Source organism: Narcine bancroftii, chromosome 3 (assembly GCF_036971445.1).
Source record: "Narcine bancroftii isolate sNarBan1 chromosome 3, sNarBan1.hap1, whole genome shotgun sequence".
In the NCBI taxonomy this organism is placed as follows: domain Eukaryota; kingdom Metazoa; phylum Chordata; class Chondrichthyes; order Torpediniformes; family Narcinidae; genus Narcine; species Narcine bancroftii.
The window spans coordinates 276,902,961-276,919,666 of NC_091471.1; the positions used below are offsets into that span (position 1 = coordinate 276,902,961).

Sequence of the window (16,706 nt, forward strand, 5' to 3'; positions counted from 1 at the left end):
TTCTTTCCCCCTCCCCCTTTCCTGTCTTTTCAGTTCTTCCACCCACCCAGCCATCCCCCCTCTCCCTGATCACCACTGTCCCCTCCCTCCTTTCTCCACCTCTCTCCTCCTGCCTTTTCCTTTCCCATCCATCCTTTTGTTTGGACGCCTGCCGACATTCTTCCAGACCTTGATGAAGAGCTCTAGCCCGAAATGTCGGTTCTGTATCTTTGCCTTGGCTACATAAAGGATCCTGTTTGTTCTGCTGAGTTTCTCCAGCATTTTGTGTTTTTACTTCAACCTCCATGTCTACAGACTTTTGTGATTTACCACATGATGATGTCGTGAGCATGCAGAAGGGATTTGCAAGAATGATACTAGAACTGGTCACAAGGATGAACAGATTGGGTCTCATCTCTCTTGAGAAGATTAAGTTGGGAATAACCCAACAGAGATTTTGAGAGCAAGTTGATGTGAAGAAGAGCAGAACAAGAGGCTGTTAAACTGGAGATTATCAAGAAATCGAATAGAAACTCTTTATGCAAGGAATGGTGGGAATAAAGAGCTTAGTCCACCCTGATCCATTGAAGCCAATACTGTAGATACAGTGAAGGAAAGGGAAGAAGAAGGGAACGGAGGGGGAAGCTGACTGAGATGGATGAAGTATAGCAGGTGGTAGGAGTGACGCTTACATCCTACCGTAGGTTAATATGCTGAGTTACCTGTTTCTGTGCTAGATGCCTGACATAATCCCTTATAGAGCCTGTGGTAGAGCAATAAGAGGGATTTTCTCTTTTAAAATGACCAGTATTTGGGGATGAATTCGGAGAGGGCTCGGTGCTGAGAATGTCTCACAAGGTGTGGGGAAGAGCAGGCCCTCAGACAACAGCTCAGAGCATTAGTAGCCAATAGGCTCCCCGGTCTCTCAACATTTCCAGCTTTGGATCCTTTGAGCTGAGGAGTCATTACCCACCCCCCATTTTCCATCCTTCAGTTGTGAAAGGAAGAACAATGAACGTTGACAGGAGGTTCGATCACAGGCAGCAACACCTCCTCACACAAGACCTGGACATTCTTAGAGGAGACAGGCTGGTGACTGAGAGCTGGAACTAAAACTGATTGATTTAATCCAAAGCCCTGGACTCCAAACATAAACTCTGAAGGGATATGAATATCTCAGCAGCTCGATCAATGCAAGCTTGAAAGCATGTTTTACATTAACTGTTCTGGCCAGCTCCATCACATATGGAGAAATGCCATGAATTACAGCAGGTTTGATGAGTCAGACTTGCAGCTACCCTAATGGTGATGTCTCAGCTACTCCTCCTCAGACATTGGCTGCCTTCGTGCATACTGAGGACTCTACCTTTCCCACCAGTCCAAAATTACTTACTATTTTTTGCCTAGCTGCTTCAAATAGAACCATGTCCTCTATTATTTTTAATTTAAACTTGGACATACAGCACAGTAACAGGCTGTTCCAGTCCACGAACCCATGCCGCCCAAATACACCAATTAACCTACAAGCCCCATACAATTTGCAGGAAGCTGGAGCATCCTGAGGGAACCCATGGAGCCACAAGGAGAACATGCAAATCTGGACCTGCCTGTTCAAATTTTCACTATGACTCCTTGCTGTCTGGTGTTGGCTTCTGGTTCACTAGTTACTTGGGATGGAGATACTGTCAAGCAAAGCAGTGTGAAAGGTAAGGCTTTAGAAGAAGCTCTCTGTCTGGGGTTACTGGAACAGTGAAATGAAGACAAGAGGGAAAGGAAAGGGCAGAGTTTGCACGGGTCCTCAGCTGTGATCTCAGGTGAATGAACACAATGGAAGCTGAATGAACCACTGAGGAAACAGCCTTACTTTAACTTCCACAGCTGATTTTAGGATCTTCTTTTTTTAAGTGCCAGACAGGTATCTGAGTTGGGAGCCAGCCGTGCGTTGTTCCATCAGTTCTGGTGGAGTGCTGATGCCTGGTTCACGTTGATGCTGCTGCTTCCAATGGGCTACTCCTTTTTCGATTACTGTCATCACACAGACACCTTCCATTGTCGGGCCTGTCCACATCAAAAACATTGCACATTCTGGAAAGACTGTGCTGGAGATGCGAAGGCCGTTCAGGTCACCAGGCAAGCGGGGAGACCACCTTCAGGTTCTGCAGATTCTCAGAGGCCTGTGTCTCGTTGTACGCCCTCTGTCATGGACAGAACATCAGAAGGGTTAGCCAAGCACCATGACTCCATCCCATCACAGGCATCTTCCTACTTCATTCAACTTGTCACAAAAATCTGCACGCTCCCTGTGTTAGCCCGTAGACACCACCAGTCTGTCCGAACCAGAGGGGGTTTGTGATTGATGGGATTAACCCCTCTAAGGTAAACTACTAGGTGTTGTCTTTATCCCATCTCACATGCATGGGTTGCCTACCCTACAGGCAAGGCCCCACAAAGGGACTTCATCTAATCCTCCATGTCAGGTACCAAAAATTAACTCATCATGTTCAGCTCTTGCCTTGGGAGTTCTTGGTGAGTCTCAATAGCAGTTGTTGGTGATTACTGAATGAAGTAGAGATGAGTGATTTGGTGGGAATCTGCAACTCACTGAATTGAAAAGTGTGGAAGAAGCAAATAACTGAAAGACAAGGGAATCATAGTCTCACTGAATAGAGGGGCTGGGTGGAGGGGTTTCATAATAATTAAAATCTAATTCTGCCAAGCAGATGTTATTGAGAATGGGAATGCAGCAAAAAGCGTGGATTCACAATCACAGTCTCAAATTGCCATCTGGTAACCTTGCCCAGTGGCCCTGCCACGAATCATCTCAAATAAACCCGCGGCAACAAAGGTGACATCACCAGAGATGTCACCAGAACTCTTCATGTAGGTTTCCAAAAGCAGAACCACTGACCCAGGGTCACAGGCCCAATGTGAAACCCCACTGGACCCAGCGAAGTGGTGCCCGTGTGAACCTGTCTTTCCCCTTCACCAGTGTCCACAGACATTGGCCAAAGTGAAATGGAAAATTGGGAAAGCAACAAACCTCACGATGTAATCCGATTCACCAGCAAGGATCTCATATCACCTATCACTAAGAGGATTCCCTTTCAACACTCTTTTAACAGTATCAAAGCAAACTCTTTAAGCCAATGGCCATCTTTACTGTGTTCATGCCAGCTGGAATCACGTTCTTTTTATGCTTTTATTTTTAATATGATTACATTCTCCTTTGAGAATTATTCCACACTTTTACTCAACTATCTCCATCTTCAATAGTCTCCACACATCCTCTCAGTAGCGTCAGATGGCAGAACTCTGCTAAAAGGGATTCGTCTTTTTGTCATACATGACACAATCGGGCCCACATGGCCCATCGCGATGTCTATTTACACCAATCCCATTTGCCAGTGTTAGGCGAGCATTCCTCTACACCATTCTCATCCAATTACCTTTCCAAATGTCTGTTAAATGTTGTAAATGCCTCTGACAGTTCCTTCCATATAGCCACTGTTGTCTGTGTGAAAAGCTCACCCTGAGGATCACCTTTATATTTCTCCCCTTTTACTTTAAACCCACCTCTAGATTCTGTTCTGCTGAATATCTACCTTATCAGTGCCCTAGTTATATAAACCTCTCCCTCAGAAGAAGTACAAGGGTCATTAGAGCATAGTACAGGCCCTTCAGCCCATGATGTTGTGGAAACCTATATAAACCTACTCAACAATTTTAACCTTCCCCCCCCCCCCCCCCCTCACACCCATAGCACTTCAATTTTTCTTGTATCCATGTGCCTGTCAGAGTCTTTTAACTGTCCCTATTGCAGCAGCCTCCAGCCCTATCCCTGGTAATGCATCCCAGGCACCCACCACTCTGCATAAAAAAACTTCCCCTAGATGTCTCCCTTGAACTTTCCTCCCATCACCTTATACAGATGTCCAAATACAGTATTTGCACGAGAAATATACACTGGCTGTCGATCCTGTCTATAATCTTGTACATCCCTATTGTCACCTCTCAATCTTCTTCGCGCTGAAGATAAAAGCCCCAGCTCTGTTAACCTTGCCTCTCAAGACAAGTTCTCCTATCCAGGCAACATCCTAGTAAATCTTCTCTGCACCCTCTCGAATGCTTCCACATCCTTCCTGTAATTAGGTGATGAGAATTGAACACAATATTCCAAGTGTGGTTTAGCCAGAGCTGCAACATTATATTTTTTTTAAATGTAGACGTACAGCACTGGGCCATTTTGGCCCACGAGTCTCATGGCACTTAAACATAATCCCCAACTAATGAAGCCCAGTATACCACAAGCCTTCTAAACTATCCTATCATCCTGCATCGCATCCTTGAGAGATCTATGGATTTGGACCCCAAGGTCCCTCAGTTGTTCCACACTGTAAGAAACCTGACATTAACCATGCACTCCACCTTCAAGTTCAACCTTAAAAAATGCATCACTTTACACTTATCTAGAATGAACACCATCTGCCATTTCTCCACCAACTCTGTATTCCGTCTTTATCCTGTTGTAACCTATGAGAAACTTCTATAATCCACAACACCTCCCACCTTCGTGTCATCTGTAGACTTACTGACCCATCCTTCCACTTTATCCAAACTCTTTTCCAAAATCACAAACAGCAGAAGTCCCAGAACCTCATTGACCTCCAGGTAGAATATGTTCCATCTACTACTACCCTCTGCTTTCTGTAGGCAAGCCATTTCTGAATCCACACAACAAAGATTCTATGGATCCCAGACTCAGCTTATCCTTATAACCACCATTCCAAGCAACATCCTGGTGAACCTCTTCTGAATCCTCTTTATTACTAATACCTAGTGAATATCTTCTGCACCCTCTTCACTGTCTACACTTCCTTCCTGCAATGTGGTGACCAGAACTGTACAAGTGCAGTATAATCAACATGTTGTCCATTTGCAACATTGCATCACAAATCTTGTACTCATTGACCTGACCTTCAAAGGAAAGCAGACCAAAGGCCTTCTTCACCACCTTATCAAGCAGTTTTGACATTTTTCAGTCACTTATCCAATCATGTAACATTCTCACCCCACAACCATAGGCCATGCATACTATCACACATTTTCCTTGAACAACGTATCCCACAGGTGTCTGCTCTCTCTGCCTATATCACAAAGAAAGGGGAGCCAGATCCAAAATCAGACTCTGCCATCCATCATACAATCTCTCAACCCTCCTCCAAATTTTCTCCAGCTCTGTGAAAACACCATTGTCAAGCTCCGATCAATAACTGAATCAAGTCCAGAAATCTCTGCTGGTGCCAGACATTCACTTCTAACTTGGGGCCCTTCTACTTTCTCATCCACATGCTTCAGCTGCACATCATCCACAGGAATCTATTTCCATTTTTATAAAACTGCAAGGAGAATGAGAACTATTACACAGGAATATACTCAAGTAAGGAGTCCTTTGGTCAGGAAATTTGGGAAATATTTGGCTCATAACTGCAAAGATCTGCTGAGAATAATATGCTAAACTTCACCTCAAACTTTGTGATAAATTCTGCAAATATGCCAAAAAATGCTTCTGTGGTGGTCACTTTTGAATCTTCCCCAAAGAAAGTTGAGACTTTATTGAACTCCTCGATGGCTCGGTTTTGCAGGGAGTCAAGGGAAACAATGAGAGGCTGGGCATCTCCCAGGAATGCCTGGTACTCTGGTTAAGTTGGTAACAGTATGACAATTGCACTCTTGTGGGCTGACTCAACCCAGCCCACAGCCAATTGCAAGGCTGCAGTGAGCATTTCCAGCCTTGCTATTTGTATCACCCAATGGCAATGGACAATCAGAGATCATAGTTTAAATCCCACCATGGCGACTGAGATTGATTTATCATCTGGAATTACTAAAAAATAACAACTTAATCTTCAGTCATGATTACCAAAAATCTATATGACTGTGGTAAAAACCCGTTGCTTTGCCAGCAATTTGCAGATCATGAACTAAATGGTCTACCCACCTATTGCAGATTGGAGTATGTAAACCACCCCCTCTGCCAATTAACACTTCCTGGGGAGACTTGTACTTACTGTAATAATCGATTGCTTAGGTTTTACCGTGTTATATGACTGTATTATAATTTTATTCAGAGTGAAATGTGATGACAATTTAGAACCAGGCCCTTCAGCCAATCTAGTCAATGTCAAAATATTATTTTGCCTTGTCCATTAGAAGGGCATCCCAGTTAGCGTAGCAGTTAGTGCAACACTTCTACAGTCAAAGTTCGTGCTGACTGTAAGGAGTTTGCATGTTCTCCCCGTATCTGCTTGGGTTTTCCCCGGGGCCTCCGGGTTCCTCCCACTATTTGAAACGTACTGTGTTTAATGGGGTGTAAATTGGGCAGCACGGACTCATGGGCCGAAATGGCCTGTTACCATGCTGCATGTCTAAATTTTTTTAAATTAAAATCATAAAACATCACAGTACAGACCCTTTGGCCCATAATGTTGAGTCAACCTATATAAAAATATTCAACAATCTAAATTTTACTACCTCACACCCGTAACCCGCTATTTTTCACACCAAGCATCAACATATCAATTATGGCACCCATGTGCCTATCCAAGAATCTTTTAAAAGTTCCTATTGAACCAGCCTCCAGCAGAACTCCTGGAAATGCATTCCAGGCACTCACCACTCTCTGTGTTAAAAACCTATCCCTGATGTCCATCACCTTATTTGTTACTCTCGCCCCAGGAAAAAGATACTGGCTGTCCACCCTATCTATACTGCTCTTAATCTTGTCGACCTCTATTAAGTCACCTCTCATCCTTCTTCACCCCAAAGCAAAAAGCCTCATAAGATGCATTCTCTAATTTTGGTAAATCTCCTCTGCACTCTCTCTAAAGCTTCCACATCCTTCCTGCAATGAGGTAACCAGAATAAATACAATATTCCCAGTGTGGTCTAACCAGACTTTTATAGAACTTCCACATTACCACTTGACTCTTGAACTTAATTCCCTGACTAATGAAGCCTTGTTAACTACCCTCTCAACCTGTGCGGCAACCTCGAGAGATCTATGGATTTGGATCTCAAGGTCCCTCTGTTCTTCCACACTATTACGAATCCAGGCATTAACCATGTACTCCGCTTCCAGGTTTGATCTCCCAAAATGCATCAGTTCACACTTATCCAGATTGAACTCCACCTGCCACTTCTCTGCCCAACTCTGCATCCTGTCTATATTCTGTTGTAGCCTACGACAACCTTCAATGCTCTCCACGACACCTGCAACCTTCTGCAAACCTTACTGACCCATCCTTCTAATTCTTCATCCATTGACCTGCACCCAGTCCTAGGTTATTTCAAACCATTCAGGAAACGTAGCCTGGCACTTCTAGCCTTGAGTCACCCTTGTGCTCTGAAATGAAATCCCAGCAGGAGTGCACATGATGTGTAGGGGAGGGAGGTGATGGGGGGAATAGTATCAAAGTTGACAGTGTATTCAGGATTGACCGTGGTGCTTCATGGATACCCATAATCATGTGCAATGCCATACAATGCACAGACACATCACCAGACACTTCGGGTGATGCCTTACTGACAGTCCCATCTCCATCCATCTCCCACAATAGCATAATTTCGCTTTCCCCTGTGATCCTATGACCTGCCAAGACCACAGCTAGTCCTCCTCCCATTTCTGATCCTAGGCCCAATCCTCAAACAATCCCACCCACCTCCCGTACACCTTCCATAGCATTAAAGTTCCATCACCTCTCCCCATCCCTGAGTCTCCAACACACAGGGCTGGCAAGTTTATGGCAACCAGTTATCCTGACTACCTAGATCAGCCCCTGCTGGATCCAAACCATGTAGTGTGCCAACAGTTGAAAAGTGTGAGTGAAAAAAGATACATAGGAGCAGAATTGGGCCATTCAGCCCATCAAGTCTTTTGAATCATGGCTGGTGTATTTTTCTGCTCAACCCCATTCCCCTGCCTTCTCCCCATAACCTTTGGTCCCCTTACTGTTCGAGAACCTAACAACCTCCACTTTAAATATACCCAATAACTTGGCCTCAACAGCTGTCTGTGGCAATGAATTCCACAGATTCACCCCCCTCTAGCTGAAGAAATTCCTCCTCATCTAAAGGGATGTTGTTTTATTCTGCGGCTGTGCCCTCTGGTCCTAGACCCTCCCACAACTGGAATCATCTTCTCCATGTCCACTCTATCCAGCCCTTTCAATAATGGCCAAGTCCACAAATGCAACCAATGTTTGCATGGTGGGAACAGTGTGTAAGAGTGTGCACTCCATTCCAATGCCAGCCAGTGCATCCTTTTCATTGTAATACAATATCAAGGCTACCACCTTTTGGGAGAGGTGTACAAAGAGAAAATCCTTGCAGCAACAAACAAGAAAATAATTTGGAAAATTCTTCTCTGGCCCCCCCACAGATCATTCACATGCATAATTAACACAAAGAATACAAAGGTAATGGATGGTGAAAGCAGTGTTTCCTGGAAGGATACAGTCATGACCGCAGCAAATCTGTCCTCTTCACTCACTGTTAGGTTCTCACAGGCTGCTTGTATTTCCTTCCTGGTTGCGTGGATGTCAGTAATTTCAGCAGTTATTGTTCTCTGATTAACTGGAAAATAGAAAGTTTTATATTATTGGGTTTCTTTATCCTGTCCAGGATTGAACCTCTCTGATACGCACCTTTCCACATAACAATACAGGAATCAACAACAAATGCCATTTAGTCATTGTTTCAAACTTCTAGATGGTGATTTCAAAAAATGTTTGAAAACAGTAAAATATTACTTTTTATTCTGACAATGTTGAAAATATCAAGCAAATTTCTTTTACAAATGGAACAAATGTATAAATGTCACTGGGAACAGTGAACAATTTACAAGAAGAATCCTGTTACAGGTTCCAAATTCAGGTGTCAATAACCAGCTCTTATCTTAGCTTCAGAAACCCCATAACTACTAGCACACAACACTCAAGGTCTTGGGTGTGTCATTAACAGGATTTTAACACTGATTTCAAACTCGGGAGATGAGCTTTCCACTGACATAATATTACAAACCTTACCCACAACTACTTGGACTACACTTCCTCACACCCTGTCCCCTGCAAGGATTCTATTCCTCTTTCCCAATTTCTCCATCTCCGCCGTATCTGTTCCCAAGATGAGGTCTTCCAGTCCAGATCTTCCAAACTTTCTGCCTTCTTCCACAAACATGGCTTCCCCTCTACCACCATCAACTCAGCCCTCACCTGCATCTCCTCCATTTCCTGCTCATCTGCCCTGGCCCCCTCTTCCCACAGCTCCTTTTGAGGCCTTTTCTACATTGGACAGACTAGTCGCAGATCAGGAGATCACTTCTATTGAGCACCTCCGCTCCCTCCACTACAACAGAGACTTCCCAGTAGCCAACCATTCCAATTCTGGGTCACATTTCCGAACTCGCGTCTGTCCATGGCCTTATGTTCTATCCCATCCTGACCACCCGCAGATTGGAGCAACAACTCCTTATTTTCTCTCTCCAGCCAGATGGCATCGACATCGACTTCTCTGTTTTCTGTTAACCTGCTCGCCTTTTCTTTCCCCTCCCCTTTTCAGTTTTTCCATTTCTCCCCCTCCCTTCCCCCTCCACCCACCCCTTAATCACTGCTGTCCCCTCCCTCCTTTCTTCTCCTATCATCTCCTGCCTTTTCCACCCACCCCCCAACCATTCTTTTGTTTGGATTCCTGCCAACATTCTTCCATACCCTGATGTCTGAAACGTCGGTTCTGTATTTTTTTCTACATAAAGGACCCTGTTTGACCAGCTGAGCTTCTCCAGCATTTTGTGTTTTTACTTCAACCACCATGTCTGCAGGTATTCGTGATTTACTTTTAACATTGACCGGTTGTTGGGAAAGGGTGGCAGGATTGCGAAACCATGGCTGTCAAGAGATAATGAAGCTCTGGTTATGATAAAGGGGGGATGTCAGCTTTCGGTAGATGGGATCAATCAAATCCCTTGATGAGTATAAGGGATCTAAGAGTACACAAGAAAGAAATTAAGAGGGCAAAAGTGGATCCTGAGATATCCTTGGCAGATAAGGTAAAGGAGAATGCTAAGTATATTGAGAGCAAAGCAGTAAACCAGGGAGAGACTAGTGTTCCTTAGAGACCAATGAGGTGTCTGTACATGGAGCCACAGCAGATGGTCAATGTTTTAAATGAATACTCAGTGCCATAGAACATTACAGCATAGAAAATAGCCCATTCAGCCCTTCTAGTCTGTGCTGAAACATCATTCTGCTCATCTCACTGACCTGCACCCGTTCTATAACCCTCCAGACCTTTCCCATCCATGTAGCTATCCATTTTATTCTTAAAACTTAAGAGTGAGCCTGCATTTACCATGTCAGATGGCAGCTCATTCCAAACTCCCAACACTCTCTGAATGAAGATTTTCCCCCTAAATGTTCCCCCAAAACTTTTGGCCTTTTACCCTAAAGCCATGTCCTCTCATATTTATTTCTCCTAATCTAAGTATAGCAACTATAGGGAACAAGGAGCTAATGAGATATTTGAGGGGTACAAAAAAAGCAAGGAAGTTCTCAAGAAGGAAATCAGAAAGGCAAAAAGAAGACATGAAGATGCTTCAGCAGATAATGTGATGGAAAACCCAAAGGGGTTCTACAAGTATATTAGGAGTAAAAGGGTAGTAAGGGACAAAATTGGTCCCCTAGAGGATCAGAGCGGTCAACTAAGTGTGGAGCCTCACAAGATGGAGGAGATCGTTAACAGTTTTTTTGGCATCAGTATTTACTCAGGAAACTGACAAAGTTCATAAGGAAGGGAAGGAAACAAAAAGAAGTGTCATGGAACAGATGGAGATTAAAGAGGAGGTGGTGGTTGCTGCCTTACAGCGAATAAAGGTAGATAAAAATCCCCAGGCTGCATATGATATTCCCTTGGACCTTGAAGGAGACGACTGGAGAAATTGCAGAGGCCCTGGTTAATATATTCAAAATATCCTTAGCCATGGGTGAGGTGCCAGAGGATTGGAGAGTAGCTTATGTTGTCCTGTTTAAAAAAAGGTCCAAAAATAAACTAGGAAATTACAGGCTGGTGAGCCTGTCTTCAGTTGTAGGTAAATTATTGGAAAGTGTTCTGAGAGATTGGATACACAAGAATTTGGAGAGTCAAGTGCTGATAAAGAATAGTCAGCATGGCTTTGTGTGTGGTAGGTCGTGTTGAACGAATCATGTAGAGTTTTTCAAGGAGGTTACCAAGAAGGTAGATGAAGGAAAGGATGTGGAGGTTGTCCACATGAACTTTAGTAAGGCCTTCAACAAGGTCCCATTTGGGAAGTTAGTTTAGAAGGTTCAGACACTAGGTATCCATGGAGAGGTTGTAAACTGGATTCAAAATTGGCTGAATGGGAGAAGACAGAGAGTGGTAGTGGATGGTTGCTTCTCAGACTGGAGGCCTGTGATTAGTGGTGTGGCTCAGGGATCTGAGTTGGATCATTGTTGTTTGTTGTCTATATCAATGATCTCGATGATAATTTAGTAAATTGGATCAGCAAGTTTTCTAATTACTCTAAGATTGGAAATGTTGTGGAGAGCAAGGAAGATTTTCAAAGCTTGCAGAGGGATCTGGACCAACTAGAAAAATGGGACAGAAAATGGCAGATGGAGTTTAATGCAGACAAGTGTGAGGTGTGGCATTTTGGAAGGACAAACCAAGGTAGGACATACACAGTAAATGTTAGGGCACTGAGGAGTGTGGAGGAGCAAATGGATCTAGAAATACAGATACATTGTTCCCTGAAGGTGGTGTCACATGTAGACAGGGTTGTAAAGAAAGCTTTTGGCATCTTAGCCTTTATAAATCAAAGTGTTGAGTAGAGGAATTGGGATGTTATGTTGAAGTTGTTTAAGACATTGATGAGGCCAAATTTAGCATATTGTGTGCAGTTCTGGTCACCCAACTACAGGAAGGATATCAATAAGATTGAAAGAGTGCAGAGACGATTTACTAGGATGTTGCTGGATCTTCAGGAGTTGAGTTACAGGAAAAGATTAAATAAGTTTGTACTTTATCCTTGGAGTGAAGAAGAATGAGGGGAGATTTGATAGAGGTTTATGTGATTATGAGAGGTATAGACAGAGTGGATGTGAGTAGGCTTTTTCCACTTAGATTGGGGAGACAAATACAAGGGGTCATAGTTTTAAGCTGAAAGGGGAAAGGTTTAGAGGGAACATTTGGGGAAAGTTATTCACAGAGAGTGGTGGGAGTGTGGAATGAGCTGATCTTAAGTTTTAAGAATAAATTGGATAGATACATGGATGGGAGAGGTCTGGTGAGTTATGGAATAGGAACAGGTCAATGGGACTAGTGGAATAATGGTGGAAACAGACTGGAGGAAGCAAATAGCCTGTTTACTGTGCTGTAGGATTCTATAGTTCTATGGTTCTAAGTGGAAAAAGCCTTCTCACATCCACTCTGTCTATACATCTCATAATTTTGTAAACTATCCAATCTGCCCTCACTCTACACCAAGGAATGTAAAAGTCCTAACCTGTTTAATCTTTCCCTGTAACTCAACTCCTGAAGACCTGGCAACATCCCAGTAAATCTTCTCTGCACTCTTTCAATTTTACTGATATCCTTCCTGTAGTTTAGTGACAAGAATTGCACACAATATTCCAAATTTGGCCTCACCAATGTCTTGAACAACTTCAACTTAACATCCCAAATCCTCTACCCAATACTTTGATTGATGAAGGCCAAGATGTCAAAAGCATTCTTTACAGCCCTGACTTCCTGTGACAACATTTTCAGGGAACAATGTATCTGTATTCCCAGATTCCTTTGTTCCTCTGTACTCCTCTGTGCCCTACCATTTACTGTCCTTCCAAAATGCCACACCTCACACTTGTCTGCATTAAATTTCATCTGCCATTTTCTGTCCCATTTTTCCAGTTGGTCCAGATCCCTCTGCAAGCTTTTAAAATCTTCCTTGCTGTCCACAACATTTCCAATCTTAATGTAATTAGAAAACTTGCTGATCCAATTTACTACATTATCATCCAGATCATTGATATAGACAACAAACAACCATGATCCCAACTTAGATCCCTGAACTACACCACTAATCACAGGACTCAAGTCTGAGAAGCAACCAACCACTACCTCTCTCTGTCTTCTCCCATTCAGTCAATTTTGAATCCAGTTTACAACCTCTCCATGGTTACCTCGTGTTTGAACCTTCTGAACTAACCTCCCGTGATGGACCTTGTCAAAGACCTTACTAAAGATTTTGTAGATCACATCTACATCCTTTCCTTCATCTACTTTCTTGGTAACCTCCTTAAAAACTCTATAAGATTTGTTAAACATGACCTATCACACACAAAACCAAGCCAACTGTCTTTAATCAGCCCTTGGCTGTCCAAATACTTGTGTATCTGATCTCTCAGAACACCCTCCAATAATTTACCTACTACTGATGTCAGGCTCACCAGCCTATAATTAACTGGTTTACTTAAACAACTAAACATCATGAGCTACCCTCCAATCCTCCAGCACCTCACCCGTGAATAAGTATGTTTTAAATATTTTTGCCAGGGCCCCTGCAATTTTTACACTCATCTCCCTCAAGATCTGAGGGAATATCATGTCGGGCCTGTGGGATTTATCTACCTTTATTCACTGTAAGACAGCAAGCATCTCCTCCTCTTTAATCTCTATATGTTCCATGCCACTATTGCTTGTTTCCCCTCCTTCCTTATACACTATGCCAGTGTCCAAAGTAAATATTGATGCAAAAAAACTGTTTAAGATCTCCCCCATCTCATGAGGCTCCACACACAAACGACCATTCTCATCTTCTAAGGAACCAATTTTGTCCCTTACTATCCTTGACATACTTGTAGAAACCCTTCGGGTTGACTGTCACATTATCTGCCAAAGCAACCTCATGACTTCTTTTTGCCTTCCTGATTTCCTTCTGAAGTACTTTCTTCCATTTTCTATACTCTTCCAAGTACCTCATTTGCTCCTTGTTGCCTATACCTGCTACACACCTCTTCTTCTTAACCAGATTGCCAATATCCCTTGAAAACCAGGGTTCCCTATGCTTCTTAACTTTGCCTTTAATCCTGACAGGAACATGCAAACTCTGCACTCTCAAACTGTCACCTTTGAAGGCCTTACAATTACTGAACACATCCTTGCCAGAAAACAACTTATCCCAATCCACTCTTCCTAGATCCTTTCTCATTTCCACAAAATTGCCCTTTCTCCAATTTAGAATCTCAACTCAAGATCCAGACCTATCCTTATCCTTAATTAACTTGAAACTAATGACATTATGGTCACTGGACCCAAAATGCTCGTCTACATATATTTCTGTCACCTGACCTGTCTGGTTCCCTAATAGGAGATCAAGTATTGCATCCTCTCTCTTGGTACCTCTATATATTGATTTAGAAAACTTTCCTGAACACATTTAACAAACTCCAAGCCATCCAGCCCTTTTAGAGTATGGGATCCCAGTCAATATGTGGAAAGTTAAAATCTCCTCCTATCACAACTTTCTGTTTTTGACATAGGTCTGCTCTCTCTCGACAGATTTGCTCCTCCAATTCTCGTTGACTATTGAGTGGTCTATAATACAGCCCTATCAGTGTGGTCACACCTCTCCCATTCCTCAGTTCCAACCATAAGTCCATAGATGACCCCACTGGGCTGTCTTGTCTAAGCACAGCTGTGATATTTTCCCTGACTACCAATGCCACTCCTCCTCCTCTATCACATCTGAAACAACAGATCCCCGGAACATTGAGCTCCCAGTTCTGCCCCTCCTGCAGCCAAGTATCACTAATAGCAATAATGTCATAATCCCATTTGCAAATTCATGCCCTAAAGTAGTCAACCTTTCTCACAATACTCCTTGCATTGAAATAAACACACGAGAATATTTCTACCACAAATTTCTGTCTATACATGGAGTCCTGACATGACTGCGCCTCACTATTTGCTCTAACACTCTGGTTTCCCTCCCCCTGCAAATCTAGCTTCAACCCACCAGAGCAGCACTAGCAAACCTGCCCGTAATGATATGTGTCCCCCTCCAGTTCAGATGCAAATCATCCCATCAGAACAGGTCCCACCTTCTCTGGAGGGGAGCCCAATGATCTACAAATCTCCCACCTACACCAGGTCTTTAGCCACGCATTACACTGCATTATCCTCCTATTTCTAAACTCACTAGCATGTGGCACAGGATTCGATCTGAGATCACTACCTGTTTCTTCTGTGTTTACATTGAAGAATTCGAGTTCTTGTGGAGTTGAATTCTTCACACTTGTAATTTTGCATTCAGTTCTGGTCACCTCATCACAGGAAACGTAGATGCTTTAGAGAGGGTGCAAAGGAGATGTGCCAGCAAGTTGTCTGGATTAGAGAAAGTGCCTTATGAAGCAAGGGTGACAGAGCTAGGACTTTTCTCTTTGAAGCATTAAAGGGTGAGAGGTGATGTAATGAAGGTATACTGTATAAGATTGTGAAGGGCCTATATAGGAGGACAGCCAACATCATTGTCCTGAGGCACAATAGCAAATACAAGTCACCTGTTTAAGGTGAGTGGAGGAAAGTTTTGGGGAGCTCTGGGTAGCCTGATTATGGTACTGGTTAATGTGACCCTGAATCCGTCTGTAAGGTCTCCCCATGACCTGCATGGATTTTCCCCGGGTGTTCTGGTATTTTCTAACCTTCCAAATTAATTGGGTGTAATTGGATGGCATGGGTTTTAATGGCTTCTACCGTGCTGTAAATAACTTTAAAAATTAAAAAGTTATCAGAGGCAAGTTTTTACTTAGACTGATGGTGCACTGCCTGACGTGGTGGTGGATGCTGGTATTACAGGGACATTCAAAAGACTTAGATAGGCACATGGAAAAGAAAAATGGGGAGTTATGGGTGTGATATAGGGAAAAAGCAGCGAATTGTGGAGTAGGTTTACAGAGGTCGGCACAACATTGTGGGCAGAAGGGCCTGTACTGTGCTATAATGACATAAATAAGGACATGGAAACTCAGGAATTCCCTGAAGAGAATGGTGATGTTCTGAAATATATCAATATTACAAAAGAGGAGATGCTGGCCGTGAGCTTCATCAAGGTGGGGAAATGCCTGGGGTCTGAGCGAGTGAATCCTAGGACATTGTGGGAAGATGGAGAAGAAATTGCTGGGCCCTTACACCTTCCTTGCCTTCACTGGTCAGCGAGTTCATGTTCCCACTGTACAAGACATTGGTGAGTCCACAGTTTGAGATTTGTGTGCACTTCTGGTCATCCTGTGGTTAAGCTGGAAATGGTGCAAAAACGACTCACAAGCTGTGACCAAGACTGGAGTTGTAGGAGGCAGAGGAGAGATCTGGAGGTTTCTACATCCATTAGGGGCTAAATGAAGTGAATAGTCACAGACTGTATCAGGGTAGGGGAAAGATTTAAAAGACACCTGGGGGGAAGCTTTTTCCACACAAAACTTGGTGGATATATGGAACAAGATGTCAAAGGAAATTGTAGAAGTGAATTTAATTATAAATTTTGAAGAACTTTTAGATGTACTTGGATAGGAAATTGTTAGAGGAGTAGGAGCTGAATACTGACAAATGAGACTAGCTCAGTTAGGTCACTAGGACAAGTTGGGCCCAAGGTCTGTTTCTGT

The 16,706-nt window shown here is 43.3% G+C and overlaps 1 protein-coding gene across 2 annotated transcripts in view; it reads right to left on the reverse strand.

Annotated features, from left to right (window-relative positions):
- Positions 1 to 253: 253 nt before the first annotated feature.
- Positions 254 to 16,706, reverse strand: part of grid2ipb (glutamate receptor, ionotropic, delta 2 (Grid2) interacting protein, b) — a 335,342-nt gene continuing 318,889 nt past the window's right edge. For both annotated transcript variants that reach the window (XM_069928210.1, XM_069928209.1), the window contains 3 exons: positions 8,492 to 8,610; positions 5,502 to 5,666; positions 254 to 2,174 (listed from right to left, as the gene is read on the reverse strand). In XM_069928210.1, the coding sequence (XP_069784311.1) occupies positions 2,103 to 2,174; positions 5,502 to 5,666; positions 8,492 to 8,610 (356 nt within the window). In that variant the 3' untranslated portion in view covers positions 254 to 2,102. The remainder of the gene's footprint in view (positions 2,175 to 5,501; positions 5,667 to 8,491; positions 8,611 to 16,706) is intronic.